The 12,749-nt window shown below is 38.9% G+C and overlaps 1 protein-coding gene across 3 annotated transcripts in view; it reads right to left on the bottom strand.

Moving 5' to 3' along the window:
* The window catches only part of CPED1 (cadherin like and PC-esterase domain containing 1), a 159,106-nt gene that overhangs the window by 60,714 nt on the left and 85,643 nt on the right, over window positions 1-12,749 (bottom strand). For all 3 annotated transcript variants that reach the window (XM_080393906.1, XM_080393908.1, XM_080393907.1), the window contains exons 15-16: window positions 12,227-12,413; window positions 10,210-10,378 (exon numbers count right to left, since the gene is read on the bottom strand). In XM_080393906.1, the coding sequence (XP_080250032.1) occupies window positions 10,210-10,378; window positions 12,227-12,413 (356 nt within the window). The remainder of the gene's footprint in view (window positions 1-10,209; window positions 10,379-12,226; window positions 12,414-12,749) is intronic.

The raw sequence follows: 12,749 nt of genomic DNA, 5'->3' as shown, positions 1-12,749 counted from the left end.
CTCTAGACAGTTTTACCATTCGTAAATGGCCATTCGCTCATGATATGTCTATGAGCATGACAGAAAGTCTTGCAGACAGAATAAGCTCAGGTAACAAACTGTGGCACCACGTTAACATGGAGCTGGCCCAGCCTGGCCGCCATGCAGCAGTGACACCTCGTTTGTTCCCTGTACTTGCACTAGCTTACTCATAGCCAGCACAAACAGCTCCACAGCACTCTGCTGTCATGTCAGAATTTGACAAATGCCACCATTCACAAAAAAAATGTAACTGAAGCACCACAGGGCCCTGGTGTGTCACACAAAGCTACTGAAGTTTAACCTTATAACAATAATTTTTGCTCCAGTACAAACCGCAATGACTACTTGTAAAAAAAAAAAAAACAACAAACCAACGCACACAGAGATGCATGCGCAACATATATTTTGAGAACACTTTACCCATATGCATGTACTGATTTGCTGCAACCTATAAACTGGCAGTCTGATCACAGTTGTAACACTTTGTGTGCTGTCATACAGTGCAAGTTATTTCTAAATAATGACTTTTCTCTTCATGAACCAGGCACATTGACAGAATGCAAACACTGAGACTAATATTTAAAGCTAAATATTTCAGTGAGGCTTCAGAAACTTCGGATGACCTTTTTTGTCTCCCCACCCCCTTCTATTATTGGACTTTTAAATGTGTCATTGCACTTCCTGGAGCTCATAAAGGAGAACTGCTTAACCCATACTTTGCAGTTCTCACGCATATGTGGCTCATCCAAAGACTTTGTAAGGCTTTACTCTTTACTGGGGAGTTAATTCTTATATCCTGATATTGCACAGTTAGAAATTGGAAGCATGGAAAAATTATGAGCCACACTTTGACTCTCTAACTTAGCACAGTTAATATAGGCAACACAAAGTCTGAAAGCAAGAGCTTGACCCACCATGGTGATTGAGATGGCTAGAGCTAGGTTCCCTGTGGAATCAAGGAAAAAAACCAGCTGTTTGAGGGTGATTGGGAGTCCCCAAGTACATCATCTGTTCCTCTCCAGAGACCTCAGGTGTCTTCAAGAGATGATATCATTAGTACAGTATACAGGGCACATCTCAAGAGCACCCGACTTAGGTCCGCATGCTAGGAACTGCCACTGCCTGCCCAGGGTGTGGGCCCATCCGTGTCCTCCTGTAGTCAGGGGCAGACAGAAAGAAGGAAGCAACTTTCTGTGGTTAGTCAGGCTGGGTCAGGATCTCCCCCAAGCACTCAGCCTCTAGGCTGGCCTTAGGCTGACGTGATTCGAGCATGTGGCTCCCTCTTTTCCCTAAAGAGCTCTAACCATCAGTCCATCAAGCTGTACCTGTACTGCCCAAGCTAGACCACAAGGCAGAAATGCATGGAGGAATCCCTGTGGAGGGCAGGGAGAGGAAACAAGAATAAACACAAAGTAGTCTGGGCTATGTGGAGTCTTCTGCAGAAGTTACTGCTACCAGTTCTCTAGTAATCTAGTAATTGATTCCAGGGGTGTTACTGGGCCTGTATTGTATTGAAATCATCCAAAGTAAAAGCAAAAAAGGAATGTAAGTGAAAATCTATTCTAAATATGTGGGATGATTGCCTGATAACTTAGCACAAACAAACACCCCATAGCTAACAAGAATTACATAAAAACAGCTTTTCTGATAAGCTTTTCCAGAGAACAGTGTTCTCCCAGGAGCTGAATTGCTTACCCAGCATTTGCTGTTGTTTGTCTCCTTTCACAGCCATCCACAATGGTTCAATGCTATTATTTAAAAAGACATTTCAATCCTGTAGTTAAAGTCAAAGAAGCAGAAAAACCTGAGTCTAGTCCAGTCTATACCAGCAATCCTCGATAGGCTCAGAGATATCACTGTGTCTACAGAATGTGCATCCATGGCACTGTATCTGTCTCAGCATCTCCCCATCCTGCAGCACCCTAGGGAGCAGGTATCGCAAGGCTGAAATATCCGATCATACACACCACTATCACCAGTGAGATCCTGTTCACCAGTTGCAATCACATGGGTCATAATCTGACTCCCTTACATTTTTAGTCATGCAGTTACAAGTTTCTGCTTGGCTAGTTCCTGGGCAGATCATCTTCTGTATCTTTAATGTGTCATGCATGCCCATGGGATAACATCACTAATTGTATGAAGGCAGAGAACAGCCTGAACACACAAAAGAGTAGAATTGTTCTGTCAGGTCAATGAGGTTTATCTTTAATGGTTTCATTCCTCACATGATGACATACTAATGACATTTTTCTGTGGCATAATAGCAAAACAATTCATTCAAGTCAGGAGTCACCTAACCGAGTGTCTAGGATGGTGGGATGTTCTTAGTAAGACTGCTAAACTGCAAACACACAGAAGAGGGAAAGGCAGAGGAGAAGACACTAAATTTGCCATTGCTGAGGTAGAAGGTGCTACAAACACTAGCTGGTGTCAATAAATTCAGTGGTGATGAAGAGTGATAAAGTTAAGACGAGTTAAGAAGTTCTTAATTACAAGAGTGCTGCCGAAGGAAAGGGAGCATAGGAAAAATAAGGCTGAAAGCTGCCTAAAAAAATTTCTCTTCAGTGCCTAATTATTATAGCAAGCTAATTGTTCTTCTGGCTAATGATCATAAACAAAATTACTTTGTTGGTGTCATTGCAGTCATTATTGGCTTAAGATTGTTGAATCACTGAATTCACATGGATTTTCTCAAAGTGCTGGTGGCAAATTACCCGTTAGCGATTGTGTAACACACCATTTCCCATGTACAATGCATTGTAATAATGACAAATGTAGCTGCTGCACGGAAACATCCGCTCTCTTCAGTCTCTGCCTGATATTTCTGGAGGTGTTTCCTGGAGGGTATCTGTTATTAATCTTGCATCACATGTTAAACAGGAAACAGCTATATAGAGAAGACTAAGCACAACTAATATGAAATCAGGAATGTAAGCAAAATGCTGTGAACGGGAAGACTATATGCTTTTCCCAAGCAGCTGGACCCAACATGGTCTTGAGCCTCAAAGTTTGGGCTCTGTAATGTGGCATCCCCCAAATGCTGGAGAGTATGATGATAGTCCTAGTCAGGTACAGCCTACTGAATATACAGGATGAAACTGTAAAGCAAATTTTCATTCCACGCTTAAACTCATTCTTTTGCTGATTCTTGCCTCCTTATGCCCTGGTTGTGCCCATTTTGTCTCTATGGCTTATTCAGAGCCTGGCAGATGTCTGACAGTGAACAGTGATTATGGGAACCTGTCCTTACCAGATGATAGTGAAGACTATGAAATCAACTGTGTAGGTAAAAGAGGTGAACATTTGATTTCTAGAGAAATTGCAAAGCATGACATTAACTCCCCCAAAAGGATAGATCTATGATCTGCTGAGCTTTTGAGACCTTTCCTTAAAGCAGCAGATACCAACTGCTGATCAAGATACCAGCCTAACAGCTGTATCTCTTTGGATGCTGAGATCCAAAAGGACTTCAGCATAGAACAGCACAAATGTAAAGCATCAAAGTAAAGAATATCCATCACAATGGTTAATTGTTCCTGTGACTCATTTACAAAGGAGTGCTTTAAATCGTCACAAAAGCCTTTGTTATAATTAAGAAAACATGGCAAGCCGCCTCTCCCCAATGGTATAGAAGTTGACAAAGCCAGAATACGCTGACTCTGCAAAACATTTTGTTCCAAGACACACACAGAAATTAACCCTCTGATTGAAAATTATCTCAGTGCATTTATTATTTACACCTCTACCTTCTGTATCTTCATAAATATACTTTTTAGAAGCACCAAGCTGTGCTATTAGATTTAGATGCTTCTACTTAGTATGAACTGTGATTATACATCCCTTGATCTTTAAATACTTTGAAACACCTTCAAATAGTTTTTAGTTTTTCCTGAGCTGTTGCTTGACCATGAATATTTCAGAAAATTACTAAAAAATTCAGCAGTTTTATGCAAGTGAATTCACTTACTAATATTGCCTGGCATATATAATAGAAGAGAATTTAGCCACATGTTTCTCCCAGGACAGATACTCCATCAGTGTAATTTGGAATTGCTCCCCTGAAATTAATTGAACTATGTTGACATACAGCAGTTGAAGATATAAACCCTCACCTTTTATTTATGGCAGTGTATCTGTGCTAGCCCTTTAATCATTTTGTGGCTTTCACCTGAAATGCCTCCAATTTAACAATGAGTGTATTCAGTTTGCTACATATTTGCTCCTCAAGGTTATGTGAACACTGCTTTGTGTTTCCTGGGGGAGTGGGTTGCAGGCACACAAAACCCAAAATAATTTACACTTTATTTAATAAATTAATAGCAGTGAAAATGTACTTCTAGTGTTTTGTGTGTTGTCAGCCATAAATCACTTCTACAATTTCTGAACATGGAGCTCCTGCTCATTTAAAACCAGGTATCCGTTTTTTTCTGCACAGCTTTCACTCACAACAGCTTTAAAACCAATCTTGATGTGAATTTCTTTCATGAAGAAAGCAAAAGCTGCCTTAAGAAGCACCCACTACCACTCTTCTGTGCTCAATTGGTCATTCTTGCCCCCACACCTACCCCTTTCCTTGTGTTCACATAGTGAGATTGGGACCATATCCTAGAAGTTAGCCCATTTAAATAAACAATAATTCTCCCATCTTGTTCATGAGTAGCTGTAGGCAGGGAAAGGGATGCTTAAGCTGGCATTGCTCGTGGAAAAAATTACTGCCATACTATGCTCTTACCAGTGTTTCTGTAAAAAAATCTAGAGTATAGGCTTGAGTATTTTAGATCTACTAATGAGTGGGTTTTTTACTTTTCCCAGCCACTCCCTCCTAAAAAATAGAGTTAGCATTCTGGACTGCACAATAGCAAAAATCTCTAACTTAAAAGTTATGCCAATATAAATTTCAAATTTCAATCTCTTTTAATCAAATAACCCTCTCTGCATGAAAACATCTTCTTTTGATGAAAGCATATGCTTTTCTTTATATTTTTTTTCCCATAATCAGAATGCTTTCTATTTTTTTTTTTGTTTGGGCATTTTTTGTTTTTTTTCTGAAAAATACGAAACCACTGAAGAAAATTTTCACCAGCTTTAGATGTGAGAAGACTAAAGAATGCAATGCATGATTGCTCCCATAATGGATATTCTTTTATTCTCTGAAAAGGAAGTAAGCTAGCTTTGCAAGTAAGATACAGTCTGGTTGTTGATATAATTAGGCTGTACATTTAGTTCTAAAGGTGCCGTTTCTGTGTGTTTTCATGCAAGACACTCAAACCCAGAACTGCCAAGAAGGTTAGCTGCTGCTACAATAAGCACTGCAAAACCCGAGTCTGCGCATGGCATCCACAATGTCCTAAGGACAGAAGAGGTGAGTGGTTTGTGATGGGGGTCACACTGAATCTAATGCAGATAATGGGAATTACAGAAGAGACTTAATGTGCTTCAAGCCTGTCCTACTACAGGACAAGTTCTTTGTTTCCCTCCTAAGCCTTTTTTTTCCTTTTTATGTTATGGATATCATTTAATATTTGCAAGGTTCTTTGAAATTTTTTGCATTAGAGCACTAGGCAGAGCTTATTCACGTTTCTGTAATTGACAGTGTTTACTTGTACTGTCTAGTATGAAAGGCATTGTAACTGTAATAGCACACAGTTTAAAATTAAGTGAAAATTTTATTTTCCTTGGGAAATTTATAACTTGAACTGAGGAAAAAAAAAAAGTTATTCTCATATCTTACATAACACAAAATTGAAATTAGTTTGATTTTTTTAAGGGTTTCTTCCTTTCTAAAGGGTCTTCTCACGTCTGCCCCTAGAGACTAAAGTAAAGTTAAATATAGTTACTATATTAGGCCTAGGTCTTAATTACTTTTTCGTCAATGGAAGTCTAGTAGACAGAGAAATCAACATCTTGTTGCTGGCATCTTGTTGCCAGCTGCATTGCAGCCATTTGATGTTACACAGTCAGCAATGTTATACCAGTATCTCATTATCAGCTCTGCCGGACTTCTTATGCTATCTGAACTCTAGGAAATTAGTATGATAAAAAGTTTTATAAAAATGTAAGAGATAATAGTATTTAAGAATAAGGTGTTTATAAAAATCAGGAAAGTTTTTGAAGCTGTTCTCCTCTCCTTTCAGACCTAAGAAAACTGTAGGACATCCAGAGCATCAGCCCATTGCACTGCACTGATTCTGGAAAGTACTTCTTTGTGTTTTGTGCAAATGCACAAAATGAATGATACACAGGCTATAAAATACAATAATAGCTATCCATTACTCACAATACCAATGCAAAACAAATAAATAACTGAATTACTAAAACACAAACCCACCACCACCACCAAACAACCCAAAATAACCCAAACCCATAAAATCAAAACATGTGGCAGCAGAACATTATAGGTATCGCTCATTGCAGTATGCAGAGAGAAGAGGGGAGGATTTAGCAGTGCCACTGATATATCGATTAGCTTCTCTTACTTAAATGTTGCCACAGTTTTGAGGCAGTTTTAAATACATTTTAGTTTTATTTATTTGCTTTCAAAGAGACTAAGCAACGAAGCTTTCCAAAGTTCTGCCTTCCCTACACAGCGTAGTGGCAACATGGCCACAGTGTCTCCTGCCATAAAGACAAACTGTTCAGTTATCAAAACCATAGCAAACCAACTGGCAGTTTATGCATTCCTGTTCCCCCTTCACAGTACCCAGAATAGTATACTGCAGAGATAACTGCTCTCTACGTGCCTTTGAGAAGTCATTCTTCAGGTATAGTAAGCTAGAAATGGCCAATAATGTAAATGAAATTGACCTTTTAATGCCAGAACTCCAAACTAAACAAAATTTAACAGCACTGAGGACGATAGTTCAGAGTGTCAAAAATGTTCCCTAAGCACATCACCAGTTACTTTCCAAGATTGCAACTAGGCAAAGATTAACAAAGAGCATCCACACATTTCAGGTGAAGCATAGATAAATCTGTTTGCATTTTAAAGATAAAGGGCAGTGCATGGATGAATAAAACATTTTGTCCTTTATGGCAGTTTCTACGTAGTCTGGGATCTCTCACTTGAGGGTAATGCTGATATCCCTGTTTCAAGAGCTCACTGTTTTTTGTTGCTTGCTTTGTAGTCTGCCTATCTTGGTATCACAGCCTCACAGGTGATAAAGGAACGGCACCACTTCTTTCAAGGACACTTAATTTGAATATTGTCAACAATTGCACAAAATTAAGTTAAAGCACAAACCAATAAGGACTCCATCTGCAGTCCAAGCAATACTGTCAGAATGCAGAACACACAATGAAAGGCAAATAAAGCTGCTGAAGGTGCTATGGTGATGCCACAGTTTGTCCCTTACTAATTTGGTTTTAATGAGGATATTATAGCTGCTATCAAAAAGTCAAGAGGACAATATTTTTTCTCCTTTTAGGGGATGCAAGGCTTGGAATGATACACTTCTTAATTCAATAGCCTTGAAATTAATCCAGGATTATTCAACTGCATGAGAATTGTTAGAAGACTGGAAACAACATCCCACACCCTGTCTTTTTATTGTAACCTTCCTTATAGTATCATCTTGCAGTGAAACCTGAATATCCTAATGGGATTAAACATAAAAGAAAGTCAGGAAAAAAAGTCGCTGGATTAGAATTTTAACTGAAGCCTTCTGTGAGAAAGACCACACCACTGTCAGTGACCTTTGTCTCCCCATGTGTGATCCCAGTTGTGCCTAGTCAAGTGTCCAAAGAAGACTCCATCAGTTCACGCTGTATTTATCCTTTTGCTTCTAAAACAGGTGTCTTGTTACTAAGAGAACAAGCATTCATGCCATTGATCAGGGTGTATTAACGCACCCTGCAAGAGCACATAATGTTCTCTGGTATGAAAAGCAGAATGTAATGATGCTATTTAAGACCTGAGTTTTGTAGTGATAAAAACATCACTCTTAGTAAAAGGGAATAAATTCTATTCCAGAAAATAGGGAAAAGGGGAAAAAAATGCAGGGGTTTGAGTGTTTTAGAATGCCATCTTTATCTCTAGCTCCAGCCTTTGTTTGTTTTTTAAATGCACTCCTTGATAAGTTTGCCTTTAACATATCTACAAAAAATGTTGTTTTGGAATCTCATACTGTATCTTCACAGCCCTCATTAGATACCACAAGAATGCTTTTCATCTAATTTTTGCTCTAAAACTCCTGAAGTCCTCCCTAGCTCTGAACAATTGTATTAATTAGAGAGCAGTTAGTCACAGATGAGCAGAAAACTGTGCTAAATCAAAAGAAACTTCTAAAATTTCATTTTTATCATTCTACATCTCTTTGCCTTTGCGGTGCTTCAAAGACTCATACTCTGTCTCATAAATGCTATAAAAAACCATTAACAGTGTAAACTCTAGTGTGGGAGGATGTGTATGAAGTTGAGTTCCTGTACATGCCCTAAATTGGAGAACACAAGGAGCTTTTCTTACATCTTTCCACCCAGCATGTTCTCCTAGTAATATAACTTCAGCTCAACCTATTGCTGCTCTCTTTTTCATACTAATCCACACCTAAGGTGTCAGGCAAATTGCTGTGTGCATGAATCAAGATCTTATTGTATGTATCTATTCTTATTTGTTTTACTGTAACAACTCCTGGATCTAGTGCTGAGCCAGTACCAGTAGAAAAAGCAAGAAGATGGTTCTTGACCTTTTGAGCTTGTAAGATAAGTGTAAGAGAAGAGACAAAGAATAGGCAGAAGGCCAGACAGCAGCATAATCAGGCATTCAGATCAGAGTCAGTAGGGTATGACTACTACATACATTTTCTCTGACAGTTCTGATTTGAAGATGGAGATAATTATTGTCAACATATAATTTGCTATCAACATTTATAATCTTTTTGGCTCCTTTTTTAAGTCCCAATGTTTATTTCTCTACAAGAACAAAAAGTCCCTCTTGATCTGTCCCATCACATAAAATGCTCTGCCTTCTCCCACCCTTGTCTCCCAACCTCTTCTGCAGTATATAGAAAGAAACCAGAGAAGGGAAGTAAGTTCTATGAAAAGGATATATTCATATATAAAGATCTTCAGAAAGAAGATAAATAAAGGTAGGATTAGACATTTTACATGAACATGGATGGCCATTTCAACACTATGGTTTTGAAGACCCTGTTTCCTGGTTGCAGAATTAATTGTGATTAAATATTTCCTCCTGTACGCTCTAATATTAGAATATGCCCACCAAATCTTTTCATCTGCCTAAAATCCCACAGACAAATGCACTGCCCTTGATTATTATCTACCACGTCACTCCTCTCCTTGCATCAACTGGCTTATCTTTGCCCACCATATCAAGTACCAAAGTTTAGTGCTCAAACTGGAAACCAAACAGCTCTGCTCCAGCCTGTGTTCCAGTTTCTCTTACAAAGAATTTGTCACCTTAGTTTTACTAACTGAAAGTTTCACTGTTCCTTTATTTCATTATCTTTCTTCCAATTTTTTGTCTAATTCAGCCTGAGTTCCCCTTCCCCAGCCCCTTTTTAGCCCTATTAGATAGGCTTTCACCATTTTTTTTCATTCAGGAGATGCACTGCTTCCTAAGGACTGTTAGGAGTAATTTATTAGCATTCCCAAACTTATATTAAGATAAATGTGATGTAAGCAACAATCAACCCTTCATTCAGAACCAGCAGTGGGTTTTTTTCCATTGTGTTTATTTGTCTTCTAGAATAAACACTTTTCATTCATAAATTATATAACAGCGATTGTCTGGAACACTGATAAACATACCTTCATCATAAACATTTTTCCTGCTAAAAGGATCTCCATGGCTCCAATTTCGTAGATAGATAGTTATGAAAACTGCAGTCTGCCGACTGTGCAGTATGGAGTCACTGTTTTCTCACAAGGAAACAGCAGTTCTCTGATGGTTTAGGTTTTGGCTGACCAAAGTAAGGGTTAATTAACCTGCAGCTCTCAAATATATGGTAAGCGTAACAGGTACTCATGCTGGACTTGCTTACCTCATATGTTCAAAATACTGTGTAAATGCTATATTTAATAAAATCACAACATTTAGAACTCAGATTCTAATCTCAACAAAACTGACTCTACACCAACTTTGGCCCATGTACCCTAATTTATACTACTGAATGAACAAAACCCAGTTAAATTCACTATTTGTATAGCAAAGGAATATAGACACAATACCTGCACAAACCCACACATCATATAGTCATCAAACAAAGGCAGACTAGGGCGATCCTCTCGATAAATTGTGATTTTGTAGCTGCTCACAACCTGAGGGCTGGGCTGCGAATCATCGGTTACGAGAACAATGACTTTGTTCAATCCAAGGCCAAGGGGGTAGTTAGCAATGCTGCAAGGCAAAACAGGAAAGAAGTGGAATAAATGCTAAAGAAACAAAGATTTACATTGCTTTATCCAAAACAGCTAAATCATGCTTGCTCCTTGAGGCTTCTAACATTTTCTTTCTCTTACAAAATACATTTGATTTTAAACAAAAGCCAGTGTAAAATAAGATTTGTAACAATTTACAGTTCTTTCAGGAAGACAAAATACTGACAGCGAAACTTAGTGAAAACACCTTCAGTAGCAGTGGCAGCAGTTCTGACATGAAAACTGTGAATGAAGTCACCAGGGCCAATAATTCCTGGTATGTCCAAGTTCATGGTGAAGTCAGCAGGGAGGCAAATGAGATCAGAGGTGTCAGCTAGCCATTGAAATTTTCCACTAGCCAAATGTGATGGAATCCCAGACAAACTGCTCAGTGACAGACAAGATCAAAGCTGGACTGTGCTCTTCTTCCCTTAGCAGGGAAATAATAAATGCTGAAAAACACAGAACCTGGACATGCAGAACTTTTACTTTTCAGTGCAAAGGACATACTGCTGTTCTCTTTACCTTTTACAAGGAAGAAATCTCTTCAAGTTTTTTGCATGTATTTATGTTGACTGCCATGGTAGTTAACATTAAAACACTAAAAAGCTGGGTGAAAGCATTTTATGGGAACTTGTTAAAATGATAAATCAAGACTAATTTCTTATTGAAAATACAAGAAGCATGTTAAGTATTAGACCTGTACAGACTGTACAGACTGTCTGGCTACTAGCAGACATTCTAGTTCAAAGCATCTGCTTCATAGTTATCCAAAAGATGGTGTGTTGCATAGGCACTTCATGCCATGAAGTCAAGCTCGCTTTGTAATGGTTAACAATTCTTCCTCCCAAGCAAATCATTGTCCAGGCTCTCTCTTTTATCCACTCACTAATGGATAGTATATAAATAGGCCATTTCTCTGGTTCTGAGGTACCTGGCACAGATAAATAAAGACTTTTTGTCTCTCACAACATCCAAAAACAGGTGACGTCCAAAATGCGTATTGGGATTGTCCCTGACACATGCTGTTGTGTCAGAGAGAGCTGGTTGGGAAAGTCAAAATGGTGCCAGGGATCATAGTAGCAATTAAACATCACGGATGATTGTGGGTCAATGCTCAGACTTGATGTTTACGGATGATTGTTCTCTTCCCTTTCCTCCAGACTTATACTTCTCTAAAAGATCAGATAAGCCAGGACTCTCACTAATGAGAACATGACCCACTGAAGTGGATGAGGGAAAGGCTGTAAATGTTTACCTGAACTTTAGTAAAGTTTTGTACTGTTTCCCACAGCATTCTCCTGGAGAAACTGGCTGCTCATGGCTTGAATGGGTGTCTCCTTCGCTGGGTAAAAAACTGACTGGATGGCTGAGCCCAGATGATCCCAGCTCCCTACTCTGATCCATGTAAGCAGACTGCTGGCTGAGGGACCAAGACCAGCAGGGCAGTAGCTCAGACCACAGTACAAAATCAAGGCGTAGACATGAAAGCTCAAATTATTTGCTGTCTACTGTGTGTAGTGTAATCATGATCTGTTTCCACCCAGCTTTGATGCTGTCAGTGACTGGAGAAGCTGGGGGAGATGCTAGCAACTGTGCACTCCATAAAGCTAGAGTTAATTATGGCTTGACAACATATTACCATTGCCTTCAGGATACTGACAAATAAATACAAATTTCTGGGTGTTGAACTCCCTCTGACCTTCTCATAACTAATCTATAGGCATTCTGTGCTTTTGGAAATACAAACCAATTCTGTAGTATTCTGACATATATCCAAAAGGTAAGGACACTTCTAGTTTTTACACTCTTATTTTGTTGCTCATACCTTGGCCCTTTCTTCTCATCAAGGTGTACTTGGCATTGACAGTTAGAGGGTTCTGCTCCTATCTTCACTGTCACCATGTCGAATGGGACTTCTGCATAGTATTCTTTGATCTTTGGGTTAAACTGAGGATTCAGGTCCAGCTGTGGACTGGTGAAGATCTGCCTGATATGAGATAGGGTATCTTTATCTGTTCCAAGAAGGCATCAAAGAAAAAACTGTGAAATGTATGAACATTTTTAAGTAACACACAACTTCTGGCAGATTGATAACATGTACAGTGGCAAGATTTTTAATGCCTAGTCACTCTGAGACTGATAATCCTGCTGCAAGGTCTTAATGGACTTTATATTGGCACGTGAGATAAATTTTTAGACCCTGGAGGGATTTTAATCTTTCAGTCCCCATGACTCTAGCCAGAGTCACAAAACTCAAAGTCTGAGTAAGCCTTTGAAAATACAAGGATTAGGTCTGGGAGATCATGTCTCCAGTTGGTTAACTGAAACTTAAAGAAGAGTTAGGCCAA

This window comes from Falco punctatus (assembly GCF_963210335.1).
Source record: "Falco punctatus genome assembly, chromosome: 6".
NCBI lineage: Eukaryota > Metazoa > Chordata > Aves > Falconiformes > Falconidae > Falco > Falco punctatus.
This window is presented reverse-complemented; position numbering and strand designations above follow the sequence as displayed.